Raw genomic sequence first — 23469 nt, 5'->3', positions numbered from 1 at the left:
GAGAACATGGCTTAAAGCTGCTGCCTCCTTCTTAACTTTTAAATTCCAGAGGATTCTGTTTCATTGCAAGCTAAGAATCTCAGAGTGCAGCATCCACGCTGACAGGCTTATTAGTTTATTTAGTTGTGAAGCTTAAGTGAAGGCTGCATCTCTCAGCTAAGGGACGAGACTAAGGCTCCACTCTCCAATTTAATTCCATGGATTCACAGGCAAGAATCTTAAATCTCCCTGCATTTCAAATCTCCTTTTGCAGATGGAGCAAGTGCTTTCCTATGCGACTGAAATTAAGTGAGAATAAATCTATTTACACAGGTGAGGTATTTGAGCAGATGAAGTGCTGATGACAAATACCTTGTTAGATAGGAGGGACTGTGCTCAGGACTGCACAATTTCATTCGGGCTTCAGAAAAACACAACATCATTTTAGCTCACATAAAAAGCCTCTCCAAAATTAATTGAAAGGAATCACATGCACCTCCTTAAGAAACAACTAATATTAGCCTGATACACAGACTTGTAGGACCCACTCAATTACTTTGAGGTAATGCTGCAGTAAATTGTAGGTCAGGCACGATGGAATATGAATCCCTGGCCTCCAGCATTCGTCTATTTGGTTTAAAAAAAGGAGGTCGGAAGAAGATAATCCGCTTATTGCTCTGTCAGTTTTACTAGGAGAGACTCTAAACATGAAATTCGGTCCAGCTTTAGTCATAACAAATTAATTTCATTTGTCAATAATCCCAAATCTCTGCCTCTCTCAGCTGCGAGAGGGCCTCAAACTCCCTGGGGGGACCTGCAGGGTGGCTCCAGACCTGGACACTGGTGGACTCAGTGCCCTTCTAGTGGGGAGCTGAGAGCACAGGCAAGTGAAGCCTTTGGAGAGGCTGCGCAACTTGATTTATTTCTGAGACCTCCTGAGAACCTTGGTAAGAAACTCACACGTTTTGGTAGCTCTTGGTGCGACGAGGATAATGAAAAGCAAGCACTGTCAAGAAGGCATGAAGATGCCATCTCTGCCTTCTGTACCAAATTCTGGGCAACACTAAGACATGACTAATGCCTTTCTGCAGATTGCAGCGAAGCAAGAAATTTTACTGCCATTTACTGAATGAATCAGTAGCTCGGAGAGGAATAAAATGTTCTGAAAGCTTTTATCCTCACATATTTAAACACTCCATTTTTCAGAGAATTCCATGAAAGTTTAACTTTTAATATGTGCTGAAAATGTTGCAATCCCAGATTCCTTCTCATCAGTATAACACAGTGCCAAACCTATCTTCCCTTGGATTTGTTTTACTTCTCTCTCTGAATAATTTTGGACTTTGGCATGCCACAAAGAAGCCAGAGGAAGCAACAGGTGGGCAGAGGTTTTGAAAATCTGATGCTGCTCCCTTAAGTGACTCATCATGGGGCTCAATTAGCAAAAGTGCATTAAACATTAAAGGGATTCCTGCACAGAAATAGCTCTCTGCAGCTGGCAGATCTTGGTGCATTTAAAGTTGGAGATGTTCACTCTGATGATCAGGTTCAAAACTGCTCTTAAAAAACTGGCTATCTACAGCTTGCCTGTCATCTTCTCTAAATTACAGGCAAGCTAAGGGTGGCCAGCCCCATCTGGATGAGGGGTATCCAGCAATCTCAGGCAGCACTGGCTAAGACAGTGTTTCAGAAACAGGATGATCAGCCAGTAGACTTAGACCAAGTCTAAGTCATGGAACAGCAGGAACAAGCAAAGTTGGAGCAGGTTGCGGTGGCAAGCAGCGTGCAGCCCCACAAAGCAGGCAAGCCCACAGTGCCATAAAGGGTACAAGTCCTTAAGAGGATGAAAGGCAGGCCTACATCTTGGAAATGAGGTCATCAGAACCCAAAACTGACTTCAAAGGGAAGATCTCAGGCTTCTTGTTGCTCTTCCAGAATACACCTCTAGGCTAAAACAATTGAGGGTAAAACGCACTGCAAATATTCAAAACATATCCAATAAATAACATAAAAATGTTGTAAATCTTCCTAAAAGCACAGGACTCTACATCCCCAAACCACACAATGGTGAAAAGCGAACCCCAAACCCCAAGCTACCAACAGCCATTCTCCAAGGAATGAGGTGACACCTTGGAGAGCCACTTCAATGCTCTTTTCTATTCTGTCAACCAAATACTACAACGTACTAAGGCTTCCAGGATTGCCCATCTCTGCAACTCTACAAATTTTAGTATATAGGATATTTTTTCTCTTAATAGATTTATTTGCAATTTTGTCTGCCTGACCACTCACTGTATGAGAACTGTGGCTTATCTGGGCTCCCTTGGTTAGTCCTCAAAGACTTCCACCTTTTTTTCCTTCACATTCGTGCTCAGCACCAAACAAGCATTTGTTACAGTACTTCACTGCTTACTTTCACAAGACACATTCTCCAACATTCTGCATTGCTGAATTATGCAAAAATAGCATACTCCACTGACATACTTCCTATACATTTCACAGGTTGCTGTATCTGTGTTTTACACACAGGAGACATGTTCTCTTGAAATGCCTCTGTTCCAGATACCATCTACCCAAATCATCTCCTGAGATTTACCACAGACCTTGTCATACCGATGCTGTGATTGCATCTCAAAGCTCCAGTGTGGACTAAAGTCTGACTTCCCACCTGCCTTACTATCACACCATGATATGTGATGCTTGATCCAGGAGTTCACACAGAGCTGAAGCTGCTTTTCTTATTGTTGTAGATTTGGCCTGTCCATCATCTTGTGTCCATCAACTGTTTGGTGCTGGCAGAGGGGGAGCTGCACTGTGCCTGGAGCAGCAAAGCAGACCCAGCTCCCACTTCCCATGGTACCCAGTGCTTTGGGAGAACCATACCATTCAAAAGGCTTTCAGCAGGCTTCAACTGGCTTAGCCTCCTGTCTTCCAGAAGGATTAACCAATCTAAAAACACAGAATCATAAAACTGCTAAAGTTGGAAAAGACCACTAGAAGCATTTAGTCCATCTTGTCAGCCCACTCACCACGTTCCTCAGAGCCACATCCACACGGCTCTTGAACATCTCCAGGGATAACTTCACCACCTGTTCCAATGCATTACCACTTTTTCTGAGAAGAAACTGTTCCTAATACCCAACCTGAACCTCTCGTGGCACAAGTTGAGGCCATTACCTCTTGTCCTACAGAACTTGACAAGATTCTTTCACACCAATACGTTCAGTTCAGGGACAAATCCTTGTTTCTAGTTCTCTCTCCCCTCCATCCCCTAAATCCTTGTCCTTCCTACAATCTCCTCACTGCCAGCCCCTCCCTGCCCTTCCTCTTGCTTGCTGCCCTCCAATTCCAAAATGGGGCCATCACCCCAGCTCCCAGTTACCTGATGGGCTACTAACAACATGCCACTGGCATCAAGCTCGCCAAACACCCCATTAATGTCACTGAGGTTTCACACAACTACAATTTCCCTGGAAAAGGAGATCCCTGTGGGGTCGGCCATAAGATTCTCTGAAACATGAAGGCATAAACAGAAGCTTACCTTGCTACATACTGCAGTCTTGCTATACTCCTCAGGGACCCCAGGTGGCCTCCACAGTCTTTGGGGAGCTTTGGATATTTATACAGATTTACCAAGTCTGGGTGGCCCAAAGCAACTGACTGCATCTACCTCTTGCTCAAAAAAAAAAAATCTCGTTCCTCTTAATTTCTCTTAACAAAATAAATTCCAAACTTTAAGGTATGCTTAGGTAACCATGTCAAGTATAAGGATCTGTTCTAAACAGTAAACAAAAGCTGAAATGTCATGCATTCAATTCCTGTGCCTCCAGAAATGACAGCTTGATGGAAGATATCAAATACTGTGACTTCCCAAATTAAAAAAAAAAAAAAAAAAGACTGGTAAATTACAGTAATTTTTCACTCCATGACAAAATACAAAAAATATACTGCTCTCCAAAAAAAAAAATAAATAAAAAAAAGATTGCCAAGAAATCATCCAGATGTTACTGAAGCATTAAGATTAATTTGCTTTGAAAAGACAAAAGCAGAAAGAAAACAACTCCCGTTAGCTTCTTTTATCAGAAGTTTAGTCCTTCAACTTCTAACTGCACGCAGTTCTGTGTTCTGCCTTGAATCTCACACCAAGACCCCATGCACTGCTAGTGCTTCACACCTCTCACTGCAGCTCCTTGCTAACTCCTCCTCGGGATGCAATGGAAGTCAAGAAAAATGCAACTTGCTTCTCACTTAAGGGAAAAAAAAAAGGTGAGAAAGAGAATTTTCACTGTCGCGTTGCACAGCAAAATAGGATCCTTTGTCACAGTTTAAAAAAAAATAACTCGTAAGTTACTTTGAAACAAAGCAACCTTTGGCACTTTATTATTCACCAATTCCACTGAAATTCATCAGACACCCAGCAAATGTTTGCAGAAGCCACTTTGATTCATGGCATAAATCTGCAGCTCTCACAAACAGCCACCCGCCCAGGACCCCAACCCAGAGCAAGTCACACTTCCATGGCAGTGGCAGTGGCTTCAAGGAGACGAAGCTCATGAGCAGCCACTGCTTGGGGTCTGCATGGCTGGCAAGCACAGGATTGAGAACACCTCCAAGTATTCCTGACCCATCCCAGAAACAATGCCCACCAAACACCAGTCATTATATGGATATGTTGTGCTCCTCGTGCAAAAAGGAGCCTTTGCCTCCACTTAAATGTCTCAGGGCACGGAGCACAGTCTCAATATACCTTCCCAAAAATGGTGAATGCAAATGAGTAACAAAGCCATTTTCAACTGGGAAGTAGATGGCAGAAGGGTTATTTATTTCCCTTCTGACTTGACCACCAGAGATCCTCAATGACAGGAGTACACAGCATTACTCACCCATCTGTTTCATAAAAGCAATGCTATCCGAGTGCTCTTTCAGTGCTCACCATTCAATACGAAATCCCTTCAACAAGCGAGATATTTTCTTGCACTAGTCACATGAGACTAAGCATAAGAGACTCGCCAGCTTCAAACTGACTGGAAGGGATAAAGCAAAAAAAGGTCTCTGTCTCCTCAGAACACTTTTGCCTCTTCCATCTCTTTAGTGAAAACCCAACAGCCACCAGTACCACCTCTGCCACCAGCACCCTCACCTTTCAGGAGGAGCCTATCTATATTGGCTGCCAACATATGAATCTCCCCGTGTTCCCAGGCAATTTGTATGCCTGATCTTCTGACAGATCCAAACCACTCCTGAAATGCCCCCGTCTGCAAGCACTCAGCAAGCACTACAGCACCACTGATGCATGCACAGTGATTTGTGGTCAGGCCCAAGCCAGTTACTCCAGCTTACTTACAGAGCTGCTGCTCATTAGCTGTAATTCAGTTACACCCATGGCAATACAAGGAGTGCAATTTATCTTACATCTCTCTCACTGAAGTCGCATCATGGCACACTCACTGTAATCCTAACCGTTCACACACAGTTACTGCAGCTCGGCTGAAGCCTGGCAATTTGTTAAACTCCATTAGCGACACTGAGTTTGAGCTCTTAATTACTCCATAATCAAGACCAGCTCCAGACAACAGTAGAAAATGCAACAGAAGACACTACTAGTCTTCCGTGAGCCAGCCTTCAGCTACCACCCCACAACTCACTATGGGATCACTTGCATGCTGGCTTTCCAAGAACATTTTCAGCTACCTGACAACATGGTATTCCACGTCTTGCTGAAAGCCTAATTGGGAGCTTGAGAAAGCAATTACATTAGAAGTGCGTTGCAGCGAATCAACCCAACACCCATTTGCCTACAAGTCTCTCACTGCTGGCCAGGGGGCTGCATTCCCAGAGCCTGTGCACACACACAAAATGCTTGCTTCCCCCAGGAAGGAACGGGGGTTGATATTATCACAGATGCTCTCTGCTCCTCCAGTCTTTTGACACCATCCCACGGAGAAAGCAAACTGGCAGCAGAGAGACAGCCTGCTGAGTTAGGAAAAAAAGGATGCTGGTGTTTGTTTACAATTCAATTAAGACTTGAAATGTTGTGACCCATAAGGAGAAAACTACATTTTGGTTCCAGAAACCCTTCAATCTGATGTGACTTATGTCTTGTAAGGCACAATAAAAACATAAATATTTACTTGATAACTTCCTCTTTTCCTCTCCTTCTGCACTGTCTGCAGCACAGCTGGGCTAATCCCATTTCCAGCACTCTGAATCCTGACCTTCTTAAACAATCCCATACCAGGATGTTAAAACACTCTAATCTATAAATAATGCATTCTCCTCATCCAGCAATGGATTACTGTTCCATAAAACTCACTGAAACACACCACTTAGTCTATTATTTAACAAAATAATACTGAGAAATACAAATCAGCAAAGAGCCGCCCTCTTTCTTGCTAAATTCTTTCAAGTATTTGACACCAATATTTCTTTTGCATTTGATTTTGCTCTCTTAAAAAATTGTTATGGAGCAGTTATTCTCTTCTGGTCGCCACCAAAGACCTTCTATTTCTTTGCAATGGCAGAGACCAGAACTAGCTGGTTAGCCAATGTCAAAGCTAAGAGCAGTGTCAAAGAATTCTGCTGCTGTGGAGTCATCCAGACCGACCACCAGCCCACCCCCCCCCGCCCACTGCCCACGTCCCTCAGTGCCACATCCACACGGCTCCTGAACACCTCAGGGACGGTGACTGCACCACCTCCCTGGGCAGCCTGTGCCACTGCAGCACCGCTCTTGCTGAGAAGAAAGTCTTCCTAATACCCAACCTAATTTGTATCCACCCTGATCCTCTCCTAGTGTCTAACCTAATGTGTAGCTTCATTGAAAGTCAGCTGTGCCTGCTCAGAAGACCAATATCTAGCTGGCTTGCTCCCACCTCAATATTCCCACAGGCTGCCATCGTGCAGAAGCAATGCCTGCCCTATGCTGAAGCCAGCAGAAACCCCATCACTGATTTCCTGGAGCAAAAGCATAAAGCTACAGCAAACGCTTGAATGATGCAAATCTGTGGCTTGGCAGATTTAATCCCAACATACATTCTGGAAAAACAAAGTAGTTCTGCTTCAAAACAAGTTGGAGCTCTCTTGCAAACAGACGGCATCCTTTCAAGAGCGAGTTCCTTGAGGAGGTGCAAGCAGGCATGCCACGCTTCTGCTCTTGGTCCCTTAGCACCATTTGCCATGATTAACACAATGATTTGCCACACATTTCTCATAGTGCACAGATCACTTCTGCCTCTGAAAGGATAAGGGAAAAACAAGCAGCCCACTGACACCCACAGACTGCTCCTTTGGCTCCAGAACATCAACAGCAAGCGAACACTTCAGTCACCTCTGGAATACCAAAACACTGTCAAAGGAATTAATAGCTGCCTTGACAATGGGTTTCTGGCATATTAAATGAAACAATTAAAGCTCTAACATTTAAAACAGCTACAGCGTGACTCCGTTCTGCCAAAAACAGACACAGTACACTTCGCCTCTGCACAGGAAAATTCCTCAGAGCCAATAAGCTGTGAATCAGACCTGAACCCCACTCCTTCCATCAGGAAGCACCCAGCATTGCAGTGGCAGAGGGTCAGGGTCGCAGTGTAGAGACAGCCCCAGGGCCAGGCCAGTTCTGAATGCTGTCTTAGTCACTGTAACTGCATGGCCAGGATGCCCACATTTCCCATCACCAACACAAGAATTAAGCAATTTAGATTTAAAGATAGCGACTGGTGTATGGAACAACCTCGTAAGCAGAGTAGTAATCAGAAAAAACGAGCAACTTGATGCAGGACAGCCTCACGCCTGCTTCTGCAGCACTGTTGGGATGTGGCCAAGTGTGAGACCTTCAGACTCCCCTTCTCACCTGATTTAGGGGTGCTGCAGCATCGCCCTTCAGAATGTTTCAGCTCTCAGTGCCTCATAGAAACATCTAACAGAGCTCAATTCAAGTTGAAACCTTTTGCAGGGCTCATTTTAAACAATTAAAGAGCATGGCAACCTGTAATTACTAAAAATACAGCCAGACAGCTGGAGAAGGGAAGTATCTTGAACAAGTAACAAGATACTACATTTTCTCTCTGAGAGAATTTAGCTACTAAATACCTGGCTCCCTTTCAATCACTTTGAATTCTCCCTGCCTGCAACAAAAGCGCGGTGCGTCCGTACCTGCGACAAGCACAAACCCCGTAAAAGCAAACAGTGCCCAGTGATCCCATTAAACATGACTTAGAAAAAGAAACACTTCTGTCCACGCTGGGAAAATACACAAGCTGAGAGAGGAAAGCCTCACAGAGGTTCCCGGACATGCTGCATTTCAGACAGCACAACAACGCAACAGCCCACAGACACATTTCACAGCCTGAGCTTAACTGCTGTCCCCAACCCGGCCCCCAGGAGAAGTTTGTGCTGCTGTAAATCAGCTTACCGTTCATCATCAGTAGCACAAACATCTTTGCTTGCCGTATTTCACAAGCGCTGGCTGCCAATAACAGAAAGGAGGAAGCGTCAGCGTTTCATTCCCCTTCTGCTTCAGAGTGGGTGTAACTCACGAAGTTTCATGCAAAGATGAGATGGGCCCATTGGGTGTGTTTGAAGGCTTGGGCTCTCACCATCCCTCCCTCCCTCTCCCTGCAATCCTCCTCACAGCGCTCCCGAGGCGCTGGCTGGTGGGAATTGCTGCCACTCAGCCGCTGGCTCCCGAAATCCCAGCTCCTGAGGACTCCCCTCCAGGGTGGCTTTAACTCACTGTCATGACGAAGAGCAAGGGCAGCCCATAATTACAACACCCAGCCCGCTGACAGTGGCAACTCATGCCTGTGACCACAGCACCGTCGTCCCCTCTGTCGCTTCGCTAAACTGTGCCCTGCCCAAGGTTTGCACACATTTTCAGGGGGCAACTCAAAATAAAAACTTCTGACCTATTCTGCACTTCTTGCTGTTGTCCTCAACTGTCTCATGTACTGCAAGATCTCTCCTCGGGTATTCCTCTGGGAACGCATGCATGCCTAACTGTCCCACGTTTCATTGTCCACTGGTGCAAAGGAACTGAAGAGATCTGAAAACTCCACATGGATCAGGTATTTCTGAGTTCACTGCTTTCACACAGCTATTTCTAAATTCAGTTTGAACCAGCACAGTCCCCCAAAATCAGGATTTTCTAATGGCTGCTACCAAAAAGAAACAGAAATACAAATCCTAAGCAGTTGTGTTTATCCATAAGTTCGCCCTATTTTGACTCTGTGCTCAATTATAAGGAAGAAGAAAAACAGTTATCAAACTATCCTTGGAATGAAGCAAACGATGCAGTCAATATTTTATACAAACAGAAATCACCAAATTAAACAACAAATTAACATTTACAGCTCAGTGTGATGCTTCAGAAATACAGAGCACTAACCGTATTCTAGAAGTTCTGACCTCTGCAATCCAGAAGTAACCACAGACTGGGCAAAGGACAAAATTATTACAAAAAGAAGAAGAAACTACAAAAGTTAGGTGCAAGACCCCTGCTCTTCCATGGTTTTGTCCAACTGCAACAAACACAGAGCTATGGGGCTCCCCTTGCTCAGGTGCTACGGATGCTGGAGGACAGGATGGGAGAAGAGACTTTCCCGGAACAGCCAAGCCGAGGCAGCTGGACAAGTGATGTGATTCTGCACAATCATTCATAATACACCCCATTATCGGAAACAGGCATGCATGCAAGCTGAGTTTACTTGCGGAACAGTCAGTTTTAGTCCACTTCAAACAGCAGGCTTTGTTTAACTTCACATCTAAGTCAGATCTTTCCGAGGTATCTGCCCACGCTCAGAAACCACTGGGTCCCCCTGTGGCTGCAGGCACTCCTGCCGAGCAGGGCAGTCCTCCATCGCAACAGCAGAAAGGGCTGAGGGAGGGATGGGACTGAACGCATGCTTGGCAAAGAAAGTAATGGAAAGACCAATCCCCAGCCTTACAGCTAATTTGAGCACAGAATGAGTAAAGCCAAACATCTGTGGGCCAGCCAGAAGAAAGAAACCACAGGCAGACCAGGGGAGCAGGCTGACTCCTCCTGAAGTGCTCAGGGAGGGCAACAGCAAATCCACAGCAGGCTAGCAAGCAGGTTTGGCAAGTTGGGAGTGATTCAGATGACAGCTGCTCCCACCTGCTCCAGGTTCAGCAGGGCACAGCAAACACTCACTGTCTTCAACGCATTTGAACAGCCCGAAAGGCAAAACCATACTGGGAGCTCCCATGTCATCTGCACTTAGTCACCAGCACCAAAATGGCTTCTCTGTTACATGGAAACTGGTGTGTACATATACACACGCATGCATACACACAAGCTCCCTGAGATACAAAGCAATTACTCTCAAGTCCTAAAGAAGAAGCATATATGCTTACGAAGTGAGATTGAAAGTGATTGTCTGAAGTGTTTTTCAGCTTAGAAAGACCAAAGAGGCACACCCTTTTGCTACAAGCCTTAAATGGATTTGCATTTTGCTACAGTGCTTTGTGACACCATCTCCTGCCAGCTCCTGATTATCTAGAGCAAGTCCACAACCAGCCCAGGATCCCCCCAAAACACTGGTTAGATGTGTCTGCCTTCCCCTCTAGTAGCTGCCTTCAGGCAAACAAGGCAACAGTCAGCCTGGCCACCGATGAATTTTAAACTGGTGCAGGAGGACCAAAAGCAGTAATTTCACCTCCCCATCTTGACCTGGTGCAAAAAAGGATGACCCTTCTCCAAAACCAGGCTGAGGAACACAGCCCACAAAGGCCCCAGAGATTTCCAGAGCAAAGTAACAGGCGCAGGTAGGATGGGGAGCAGCCAGCTGGCAACACCCCACCTCAGCCTGTTGGTTCAGGCCCGCCAGTCCCAGGAGAACTGGCATTTCCAGGCCCAGCCATGCTGTCAACCCCACTAAGCCATTTCAATACATGCCTTTTGATGTGGGCTTTCTCCCAGATGCACATTCTAGCTTGTATAAACCGTGGTGCTCCCTGCAATTAGCGAAGACCTACCAAAACCTGTTTGGAGGCAATCTAGCATATTTTGGGCCAGAGACAGGCTGCCGAGCTGCCCAGCCAGCAGGGCCATCACCTCCAGTACAGTGAGAGAAGTGGCCACCAGCTCACCAGCTAAGCACTGCAGGCCTCTGGCTAGAAGATGACATGCAATTGGCGTGAGAGATGGTTACGCTTCTCCTCCTTTTCTTAGCCAAATGAATACAGTACAGATGGGAAAAGCCCTTTCCTTTCCATTATCACAAAAAATAAAATCCTGACAATCCCACAAGGAGTCTCCAGGCCCTCCTTCAGTCCCCTTCTGCTGAGGAGAAAGACATCCCCAGTGGCCCACATCAGCTGGGGACATCACTGCAGGACAGCACCTCCTCAGCTGTGGAAGGAGAGACACGTTCCAGCAGACGTGAGTCCAAACCCTGAGTAAAGGTATCTTCATCAGACCTAATTAACATCCTTGGCTTCTCACACCCGGGCACACCTGCTAATTAGCACACATGAGTTAATATCATTTTAACAATGGATTATCACTTTGGGCAGAGAAGTGGTTGGGAGTAGCTACAGTACAGTGACTCACAGAGCACAGCAGTAAGTTATGAGGAACATCAGGGCTACGCAGACCGTATCTCTGTAACTATGGGTTACCTTACAAAGCCGAGGAGCTTCAAAAATTCATGATCGTATCAGCTGTATTTTCCACTGGTGCAAACAGATGGCCTTGGAGAAGCGTCCTGTCTACAGAAAGGCCCTGTCTCCATCCTGCAGGCAACTGGAGCCTTGCAGACTTTTTTTACAAGACCTTGATGACAATGGTGGTGATTCTAAAGAGGGAAACCACAGAGGACAACATACCTGCTTTTGTCAACCCTCTGGTCAGGCACATTTAGGACACAACCCAGGGCCAAGAAGGCAATTATCATCTGCCAAGAATGACAACAGGCTGCACACTGAGATGGCTAGCTCCAGTTTTGACGGCGCTCCAAACATCCCACAGCCACAGACCAAGCTGGTGGTGCAAGCGAGGCACTCTGACACACTTGGCTGTGATGTTACATTCCTTTTTCACAAAACACTGTAAACTACAGCTCTATAATCACAGCCTGGGTTTCGGAGGTCAAGTTGTTTCATGCATATCCTTGTGGATAATGGATACTTGCGGCAAAACCATGCACGGGGGGCTCCACTCCGGTAACACCCCTGTCCTGAAAGTAACTCCCACAGTGGTACCCATGCAGCCTCACACATCCAGAAGGAGCTATGACCAAGACTACTAGTAAAACAAAAGGTTGTCATTGTCTAGGTGAGGACACAGTTTCGTTTGAGCCACCTTTTATTCAACGATGAATTGAGACAGAAAGTCAACACAGGCTTCATTAATTGTTTTTTAAAGTCTCAGCTTTTGAGCTGGATCTCTGTGATGCAGAATCTCACAAGAGGGCAGTGATGGAAAACCACGCATTACCATCAGAATCACTTTTACCTCCTCAAACTGATACTTAACGCTGCCTGTCTTTACTTCATCCAATAAACCTGCAAACCAACCCTTGCCGATCAAAGAATTTTAACACCATGAAAATTTATACTAGATTGAATGCATCCATACTCCCCTTTATCAGAAGGAGTTTCTCAGCCTCATGTTTCTATTTGGGATTAGGAACAGAATAGTGAAAGACAAGTATTGTTCAGCCACAAATAGTTCCCTTTCAGCCTCTACAAAAGTAAGCTAATGAACTACAGGTTTTTTTCCTTTGGAGAGGTCAGCATATATATCAACTCATGGGAAAATTGATCCCAGTTGTTACATGGCAAGGGTAGCTGAAAGGTTTCTAATGAGCTACAGGGAGGGGATGGTGGCAATCAGCCAGCACACTTGCCTGTGAAACCACCATCAACAGGCACGCACTGCTACCTCTGGAGCAACGAAAAGTTAGAACTGAACATTTGTATTTCCTTGTGCCACTTGTTGCTTACAGTTCTCACACTGACTCTGCAGAGTGTGCTCGGGGAAATCACTCGCCAACAGTCAGCACAAGTCAGCCTGCACGCAGAGGTAGGAGCAGTAGTAGCAGTGACTACCGGAGTCATCCAGATTCATACAAGTAAAGCACACACCCCCATGCATAGAATCGTATCGTAGAGTAGTTTGGGTTGGAAGGGACCTTAAAGAACATTGAGTTCCAACCCACTTCCTTGGGCAGGGCTGCCCCCCACCAGCTCAGGCTGCCCAGAGCCCCATCCAACCTGGCCTTGAGCACCTCCAGGGATGGGGCACCACAGCTTCTCTGGGCAGCTGTGCCAGCGCCTCACCTCCCTCTGAGGAAAGGATTTCCTCCTAAAATCTAAACTAAATCTCCCCTCTTGCAGTTTAAAGCTATAACCCATTGTACCAGCCTCAAACTGTAAAAAGTCGTTCCCCTGCTTATAAGTTCCCTTCAAGCATACAGGATTCCTATCTATCAAAGAGGCCTGCTTCTAGTCATCTAGTCTCAAGAAAACCTAAGTTGTGAGGCTGTCCTGAATTCACAGAGAAGCGCAGGCACACATGTATCCAAGGCTGCTGCAAGCTTCTGCAGCCCCCCAGCCCAGGGAGGGCTCACAGAGTGCATGAGACCCCCTTGGAGGACACAGGAGGGCGTGCTCAGGACTGCCCGGTTCACAACTGTCATTGTGGCTCAACAATATTGCAAGAGCTTAATGCAATGGGATCGCTTCCTTTTTCAATGACCAGGATCATGGAGGCACATTTTATTCAAGAAGTATAATCCTAACACCTCCTCTCATTTCTTTGAATTTCTTTGAAAGAAACTGCAGAGTAGCTGCTGTCATCTTCTTGGTACACTGACATGCCTCCACCAGATCACTGCCAAATGGTTTCACTTTTATTGGAAAAAAATCAGTTCAAAATGAGTGACAAGCTGTACACTAGTGTTGATGCTGCCAGGTGATGGATATCATAGGTTTACATTAGTTGTCAACATTATTCAACACTAAACACTAAAATAGGACTCACAAGCTTTTCAATTCACCACACTGGAGTATGAAGCATACAGGATGTCTTCAAAGGGGCCTTAAGCTGCCCAAAGCCAGGTAAAGCCTTTGACATACAGCAAAGGTCTCTGAGCTTTATATATTTTCAGAAGAAAAAAAGCAGCACACCGTCATACGAAATTTCATTACAGCCCTGGCCATGTTACTCATGTTACACACGATGTGAAACAAAGCAACACAATATGGGATGCAAACACAAACAAGGGAAGACAGAAAGACAAACTTAGAGAAGAGTGAAAAAAACAAAAGAAAAAAAAAGGCATCTTGGAATCCCAGATTGTGGTCCAGACCCCACTGAAAGCAATGGCAGAGATCTCCCCTGTGCAGTAAATTTAAGCTCAAGGTCTCTGGACACCCTCCTGAGGCCCGCAGAGGGATGGCTCAGCACTCCTGCATGCAACACATCTTCTGCACTGAATGCAACTGCTGAAAAGGCCTAATCCCAACAATGTCAGTTTTATGGATAAGATGGCATAAAAGAGGAAAAAGAAACAGAGATCATTTACAAACCAAATCCTGTTTATTCATTCCAGCTTGCTTGTTCCATCTGAGTCACCAAGATGACAGGCAGAGTCATCATTGGCCCTGTATTAGGCCAATATTTATAGCAGAAAGAAAACGAAGCATCATAAGGAATAACTAATTAGATGTTAACGTAACACTGTAGAACTGAAGTAGCATCCCACTGTGCTTTATAAATAATTAGCAAATTAACTTTCATAATACCCCTGTGAGGCAAGTATTATCTCTATCCTCTACACGGCCAAGCAGAGAGCAAGTAGTTTGCCCACGACCACAGACCTTGCGCAGAGGCAGAGTTACAGTTGATGCCCTGGTACTGTCATTAACACCAGCCCAGTATAAAGCTCAACAGTACCAAAATAATTTAATTAATTAAAACGTCACATCTGGCTTAGGCCTACCAAAATCCATGATGCTGCCTAATGGCAGCCTCTGCCCCACCTCCAGCAATGGCTCACCGTGCACACAAGGCCCTGTCATGAGTTGGGAGAAGGGGGGCCAGGAACCGAGGTGGGGGGGAGAGGGGGAAACCACACCACCCGCAATAGATCCAAAGTAAACAGCTCTGAGCAGCTTCCCCTTTTCTAGATCCCCTTTCCAGGCGTAGCCAGGAGGCAAACTGGGTATGAAACTAAAAACAGTGACTGCAAACTTCCACAAACATAACTGGCATGACAGGAACTACCCTCCCAACATAACCTTTTTTAAAAGCCCATTTATTGAACAAAATCATCATCTTCGGTGATTCTAAATACTTTAAGGAGACTACAACAGTGATGCCGTTTGCACTCTCCTTTTTGTCACCCCTACCTCCAACCCTTACTGCATAGGGGTGATGGACACATCCAAAGCCAAGCCAGCTTCTCAACAACCACTTACTGTCAGACAGTGGAAACTGGAAAATCATGGAAGGGAAGCACCCAGCATACAGGATGGATGGCAGAACAAACAGTCCCATAGGTGCCCAGAGGCTTCTTTGAGCTTTCCACAACAGTGCTCTGAAATTAAGGATGCTCTTCCACAGCTGCCCACATCACCTAAAGCAAGCAACAAGGCCAGCTCAGAAAGCTCCCACTGCTGCCCCATGGTCCCAGCTTTGCCAGTTGCTGCAGACCAGATAATGAGGTAGATGCAGGCTGAAGGCATTGTTTCTCATTGTCTGGTCCCCCCCATGAAGCACTCCAAGACCCCCACAGAAAGAAACGGTACAGAAATGTAAATGGGGGCTATTAATTTCTGTCAGATGCATGTTAAGAAAGTAGGCAGACCTGCATCTATTTTAGACATAATGCATAAAAATAAAAGATGCGAGTTGACTCTATGCGTTCTCATTTTTAGAAAACAAGCTCTATTTCTTTTCTTTTTCCTTCTCCTCTTTCCTATCTTAACAGCCAGATGGTAAACAAACTCCCCTCAATGTCAAAGAAAAGAAACCCCAATCTGCTGTGAATTTTACCGTATCCGAGCTCTACACAGGAATCAGAGCCCAGTCCTGACAGTCTTTACATATAGCCTGTCCAAAGCTCTCCAATGTGAGCAGAGGCCTTACCTTCACACTGTGCTTAGAGAGTAAGCACCACTGACTTCCACACGGCAACTCAGAATTATAAATATCACAGCTGGACTTGCCATCCCCCAAAACATCTCTAAGATTTAATATCTGCCAGTTTTATGTCTTAGTGCCTTCCCTTTTTCTACCTTTCCCATTAACTTGTTCGAGCTACTTTAGCGGTCTTCTTTCCCTTTATAAAACCTCCTATCAAGTCATTCAATTGAAAGGCAATTTTATCAGGCGATTTTACTTTTATATTTTTCCTTTTTATAGTCACCTTGTTCACTGCAATGACACAGTATCAGTTGACAGTGTTCCTGTGTACTTGTTTGCCTGCCCTGTACTCCTCAAAATGAGCAAACCAATAGCTGTCAAGAGCTGTACCCATTCTAATGGTGCCCATGCTACGGTCACGTACAGTGCTACAGTCGTCATCAATTGAATCACTAGTAGTTTTGTTTGAATACATGCAGATCTTCACCATGAAGATGCCTGAGGTGAGAAGTGAAGCCGGACCATGATGCCCAGGGAGGTTGTGCAGGCTCCATCCTCAGAAGTCCGAGATCTACCTGGAGAAAGATCTCAGAACTGGCCCTGCTTTGGGCAGAGGGACTAGATAGACTAGGTAGACTAGATATCCCCACACATCCCTTCCCACCTGACTGACTCTTGTGACTCATGAATTCCAAGCTCAGGGGCACACTCTCAAACAATTATGAACCAACTGCTCAGGAATGAGTCTGGCAGAAGAGTAAAAACTCCACATGAAGAGATCAGCCTTCCTAAGTGCTGGTCAACCCAACCACTCTGCCTTGTAACTTACAGCTTGTGGAAGGGTTTGATCCAGTCAAACCATGCCAATGACAGTGACGGATGGATCCTGCCTCCTTACAGATCAATTGCCAGTCTTGCCTTCCAACCTAGCTCCAGGGCCAGCCACAGCATCCCAAGCTGCTTCAGTCCAGCTGAGATGAGGGCACACAAGTCTCTGCTTGGGCTTACCTATAACAGCCATTTCACCAGAGAGACACTGACTTCCAACAGAGACTGCAGCATTACCCAGTGGCAGTGGGATGAGCACAGCTGTCTGCCAGGTATACCCTTATCTACACTCTCAACCCATAGCAGAACAAGTTTGAAGGACTTCCATACACAGCACGGAGGCCAAGAGCAAAGCACGTCAGAGACATGCTAAGATAGGACAGTATTTAGAAATGCCATTGGCAACTTTTACTTTGAAAAGCTTCAAAATTACAGGAAATTGTTCGGACTCCCCCTATTAAGAAAACAAACTGAGAAGCATGACCAGGAAACACTGTTTAAATGTTGGCTCTTTCTCATGGTTAGCAGGCAAGGGAAGGAGGTGAAGAAAAAGAGCAGGAGAAAAGCATGAAATGTCTTCTCTGAACTGCAGTCTGAAGTCTTTGACTTTTCCTTGATACCAGTAAATCTAAAAGAAAATAAAATCTCTCCAAGTCCGGTTCCTAGATGGAAGAAGGTCACAGCTTGTTACAAAGAAGACAAAGTACATGGACTGCAATATTCAAACACAGGCTCTGCTCCTGCAAGCCAGCTACCAAGTAATCACAGACCACTGACAACACTCACTGGCAATGCATACATAGGTACACACACATGATGTTACACACTTTCCTTTGGAAGACCTACATTAAGAGCCAACCTGAGCCTGCAGCTACCCCACTGCCACTCAACCACTACTTTTTGACTTGCACAAATGTATGTTTCTAAACGCTCAGGGATGATTAATATCCTTTGAGTGATCTCTAAGACTAAGAGTTCATACGCAGATTAACTGCTTAAGCAAGCTCAGGGCCAGAGACCAGCTCTCTTACACTGGCAAAAACCTTGTTCTCTGACAATCATAATCATTTCAGAACTGCTGATTAATTTTCCTTATCTGAACTTCTTTTTTTTACTTTTAAAGTCCTGCCTGTTCCTTTTATTTGAGGCTTTTCAGTATTTGCTTCTTTCTTGAGTATTAGAGACTGGCTTTTGATTAAATACAACGTTTGGAAGCCTGACTGCAGTAATGCCTGCCTTAGGTCACAGAATCATACAATATTCCAAATTGGAAGGGACTCGTAAGGGTCACTGAGTCCAACTTCTGGCTCCAAAAAGAACCTCCTCATTTTATAAAAATCATTTAAAAACATAGGAATTGCACGATAAGCTGCATTACCATTTATTCCTAGCCATTTTCTATCCACTGCTAACTGGTTATCTACCATTTCCAACAGGAGTTTGGCTTCTGGATTATTTTGATTATTTCTCCTTGGCATTTATATTTATCTTTGTATTTCTAAATGTCTTTTAAAAATGTGGTTCAATTAAAAAAAAAAAATAATCAAGAGAGAGAAAGATTAAATGGTATCTTAAAATGAATGTCTAGAGAAGTTTATAACCCTGCCATACATTCATCATATACAATCCTCCATATCCTGGGCCACCATGGCTGACCACAAGCAGGACTTCAGCTGCCTGACAAGGGTCTTCTGTCTCAAAAACTCTCTATGTATCAACTCTAAGAAGCTCTGGGACATGTCAGTGTTATAGAACAGATGCTTCTCTGCAAAAGCCTGTGCAAACCAAATTATTTCTCCTCCCAGCTCTACTCCTATTTCCCCTCCCATAAATACGTGATTAATATACAGCAGGATGGTATAAACAGTAGTGAGTATGCATTAAACTGGCAATAAATGGGGTAGTGGCAGGAAGAACACAGAAATAGGTTGCAGAGCAGTACAATAGCTTGATTTAATCAGTTGCGTTACTTGCTGAAAAACAGTAATCAGATACCACAAGCTTTTGCACGCCAAGAATGCTGCACTTGAAGAAATCACTTCTATAACTTGGGCCAGCTCCCCCCTCTGTAGCTACAATTAGCAGATAAGGGAATTCTTCAGACTTAAATGATCACGTTCCACGTTTTGGAGCTCAGCAAAAACCAGCTGAGCTATCTGGAGGCAGGCCAGACGAGGTCAGGACAGCACAGAGGGTGTGATCATCTATCTCCTCACCCACGTTAGGGACACAGGGTGGGCCTCAGAGATACCCGTCAGCTGCATGAAAGGGGAGCCTCCTGCATCAGCCATGGAGGAACACCCTGGAGAAAGCCCTGCAAAAGCAGAATAAAAACCAGGGAAGGCCAAACATCTCCTGCAACCTCCCCATTAGGTGATCCCACAGCATGGGTGACCCAGAGCAACCTCAGGAAATGAAAGCCGGCAAGATCTTCATTGCACCTTCATTAAATGCAGTATCTCCAGGCTGGGCTTTGAGTCAAAATCAACATATTCAGGTGCTAATATGACTGAGGCTGTAACCTCATGTTATTTGAACCAACCCTTCCCCACAAAAAGGGAAAGGACGTGCAAGCCCTTCCTACTCCTCCCTTCCTATATACCCTATGTCAGCCCCGCAACACCCTCCCCCATCAACACTGGAGTCAGCTCCAGGTCTACTCCAAGCCTCTCATAATGTAAGGCAGCTTTGCTTGTGAACGTGGCAAGACATGCACATCATTCTGTTTTAACTGCCACAGGGCTGCACAGGAGGGAGACCTTCCTCTCCTGCCAGAGGCAAACTTCTCATTGATGGCCCTTGAGTTTCACATAAAGCCAAAGCTTTGGGAAACAATGTTGGCCATCACAGCACCTGATTAAAAGGACAGCTTTGTCTGGGAACTGTGCCTCCATCATGCTGCAACAAAGCACATGGGGAAACAGAGCAAACCTACAGCATGAGCTGCGCATGGTTTATATACTGGATCAGCTCCTTGGTCTGACTGCCACACGTGGCATCACCCAACCCACATACACACACACACAAAAAGAAATTAAGTTTTGGATTTGCCATGAATCACAAAATAGTGCAGCACCTTTCAGAGCAGCAATCCCTTTGACATTAGTTGTTATTTGATATGATGGAATGGGAGAGAAAGAAAAAGAGAATGAAAAGGAAATTTTTCACATTTTTCTCTGTGGTTTTTTTTGTTTTGTTTTTGTTTGTTTTTTTTTTTTTACATGCACTGTCAGCCTATATCCCAATAAATGTCTGCACATCTCTTCATAACATAAATGTCAGCCCTGCTGTGGACTGGAGCCTCAGGATTACCGTACTGGCAGAATTAACATATTCCTCATAAAAAAATATAACATTTCATAACATTTCATTATCCACTGTAAACTGCATGTACTTTCACTCCAGGGAAACTGGAAATATCACCCAGGCTGCCTGTCTTGCCATTTATCCACGCACTGGGGCCTTCTGTTGGATGTCAGATCAGTCTTCTAGTTTCATTCTTCTTTCTCTACAATGCAGAATTTTTTAATTTTTTTTTCCCCCTCTGTTCTGTTTTTGCTTTTATAAACATGCCACACCATAAAACCTCTCACTTGAAAAAGCTTGGAACCCTGGAACAAACAAAACAGGGCATATTTGTCAGGCTGAACGTAGCGTGGAAGGAACCTATGGTGCTCTATGCAATAAGAGGAGAAGGCAATAGAGAGGTAAGAAAATCACAGGCAGAAAAGGCAAGGCTCCAACTCATTTATACATAAGCTAGAGCCCATGGTCAGTAATGAGGTACTTCAGAATTGAATCTGTTCCCTTCTGTGGTTTAAACTCACTGTATTTTTCCTTCCCACTAGTAGGCTGGGCTGGCTGTAAATTCAAAGATTTGCATAAGCCACAGATTTTGTCTGTCTCTTTGAAAGGTCAAAAATTAGAGGCAGTACAAACAAACACATGTGACAAATAGGCCAGCTGGCAGCAATTTGGAGTGACCACATGGAGGAAGTGTGGAGGAGAACAAGGGCAGGATAGGAGCCTTTAAATGCTTGGGTCTTACATATATTATAAGTTACAGGCTGCCTCAGGGGAATGTTATTATTTTCCTTAACCAGCTTTGTATCTTTGCAAAGATTAGTGACTGACTACCCAGATTTAGTGCTGTCACGTTTCTACATAAACATTTCTGAATATATATTCTTTGATAAAAGATGCAGCTGCTGACATGATTTGTCACATAAACATTTCACTGTGCATTATATTTCATATTACAAAGAAATTTTCCCATTTTTATTTCTAAGAGACCGCTCGCTCTCTTCTGCAGGCTGTGGAGCACTGCTTTAGGACTGAGAAAGGAATGGACTCATAAGCAGAGCAAAAGAGGGGTGAGCAGCAGCTGCAAATGGATACACAAAAAAGTTTATTTACAAAAAAAAAAACCAACCAACCAAAACAACAAACCACCACAGTTGTTACTCACATCAGGGTGTTACAGTAGGAAGGCCGGGAAGCATTTGTTGTCCTCTGTAGCTTCTGGAATGAAAAAGAAAGCTTAACAGGTCAGCTTCAAACACCCAGCCAGACACGCAGCTGGTGTTAATCTGCATGACCCTCATTACCTGCAACAGACCTCTGCCAAATTCTGGCAGCCAAAGAGCCAGCCAGATTTTTATTACTAACATCACCTCAACCTATTAACGTAAGGGGGAAAATAATTCAAATCCAAATTGCTTCTCACTATTTGTTGTTGCTCTTTATACTTTGCCAGAGCCACGAAACCCAATTAAGTCGGTTCCACTTTTGTTTCCAGTCAGCTCACTCCAGGCATTCACGGCTGCAGGATCTGAGGTTGCAAGTCCTGCAGGGAATATTCCCTTGTTTAAAAGCAGCTCTTTCCACTGGACTCGGTTTTAATTAATTGTAGCATTTCTATTGATCTGGAGTTTTATAAAAAGCTTGCCTTTGGATGGCACGCTGTCAGTAACATTAAATTAGGGGGCCAAGCGTGGTTTAGACTGGCTCTCAAAAAGCAATAAACAGAAAGCACTGACTTAGGTATAAAACAGTAAATAAAAATGAATCTTAAAAATAAGGCTGTAAAACACTCATCCAGCTAGAGCAGTAAGAGGTCATGTATGCCCAGCTAATATTATCACCACATGCTGTTCGGTGAGTCAAAGTGTGGCTGACGGACGCCTTCCCGAGCAGTCACCCAGCCCAGACAGACCGGGGTCGCTCTCTCTGACCAACTGTCTTCACTCCATCCACAAACACAGCTCCATGCAAGTGCTTGCTGATGGCTCTTTATTTAAAGCAGTTGCTCTCTGCGTTGTGGAACAAGCCCCTGTGACTTATAAGGAGAACACAGGACCTCCCATTGCCATTCAGCTGCACGCAGCACAGCCAGCCCTTTCAAACCTGGCCCAAACCCACAGGTGATGTAACACTACCAGGCATCCCTCTGATAAATGGACCTTCTTCAAAACCTGCAGAGCAATTTCCATCTGAGTGCAGCAACTTGTACCGGGGCTTAATGCTCTCTTCCATACATCCCCTCCACAAAGAAAATCTGTGCCAGCTGCTATAGGAACACGGTTAATCTCTGCAAGCAGATGTCAGCCTCCAAAGCAGAGAAAATGACTTTGTTCTTCAGGAGCAGGGAATTTAAACTGCACAAAGTTGAAATGCCCCGATGAATTTGGTAACTTAAACCCAGAAAGGAAGCACCTGCTTTCTGAATAACTGCCTAATTAAATCCCGCTGCTGTTTTATGTGTTCATAATTCAACATGAACAGTCTTTTGCTAGTTAACAACGCACTGGCTGCGGTCAAACAGCAACCTAGCCAGAAAGAGTAGAGACAACTGCTGAGGGCAGACCTGCTCCCACAGGGAGACCTTCTCCTGCCACAGCTGGAGGGCCCAGGGCTAAGTTTCAGCTGTGCTTCACAGGGCCACAGTTAAAGGGTTTGGTAACCTGCAGTTGACGTGTGGCATCTTCCCATTTATTCATGCCAGTGCTGGCATACAGTGAAAAGTTGGGGGGGAAGAAAAAAAAACAAACCAGCAACACATACAAAAAGATAATTTTCACCAATAAAGTAAACGAAATAAAAGCCAAGAATACAAGGAAGCGATCAATCTGCCTGCAGGATTAGCAACCGCAACAACAAAAAGCATGGAAATGTAGCAATCCCCTAAACCGAACTAAAAATAAAGTGGGCAGGATTCTCATGGCAGCCCTCTGGACATAGTGCTGCCCGCAGCAGCAGGAGTGAGGCTGAGCAGAAGCTGGAAATGGGCCATGCTGCATCCTCACCCGGCAGCTGCATTGCAGCGGTCATGGCAGTCATCAGCACGGATGGAGATTTTCATGGGTGAAGGGGACGAGAGGCAGAGATGATGTGAGAGGTCTGCATGGGTGACCCCAGGGCTCTGTGCTCTTCTGAGGAGTTTCTGTAGGCTGCATTCAGAAAAAAAAAAAAAAAAAAAAAAGAGAAAAATCTGCAGCCACCACTTTAAGAAGAGCCTGGAAAAGCCCTCCTTTTGTTTTCTTTATTAAAAGAACAAG

The 23469-nt window shown here is 44.9% G+C and overlaps 1 protein-coding gene across 8 annotated transcripts in view; it reads right to left on the bottom strand.

Moving 5' to 3' along the window:
- Positions 1-23469, bottom strand: part of TIAM1 (TIAM Rac1 associated GEF 1) — a 173273-nt gene that overhangs the window by 105400 nt on the left and 44404 nt on the right. For 3 of the 8 annotated variants that reach the window (XM_052674050.1, XM_052674053.1, XM_052674048.1), the window contains exon 1: positions 8390-8529. The exons of 2 other annotated variants lie outside the window; for them this stretch is intronic. Coding sequence is in view for 2 of the 6 variants with exons in the window: in XM_052674048.1 (XP_052530008.1) it covers positions 8390-8414 (25 nt within the window). In the remaining 4 variants the exon portion in view is untranslated. Of the gene's footprint in view, positions 1-8389; positions 8531-21380; positions 21434-23469 lie in introns of those variants that run through there. 3 more of the 8 variants (XM_052674049.1, XM_052674052.1, XM_052674056.1) reach the window with 2 other exon arrangements.

This window comes from Tympanuchus pallidicinctus, unplaced genomic scaffold (assembly GCF_026119805.1).
Source record: "Tympanuchus pallidicinctus isolate F22 unplaced genomic scaffold, pur_lepc_1.0 scaffold14, whole genome shotgun sequence".
Lineage (NCBI taxonomy): Eukaryota > Metazoa > Chordata > Aves > Galliformes > Phasianidae > Tympanuchus > Tympanuchus pallidicinctus.
The sequence above is the reverse complement of the archived record's forward strand: the minus strand, read 5'-3'. Positions and strand labels throughout refer to the sequence as shown.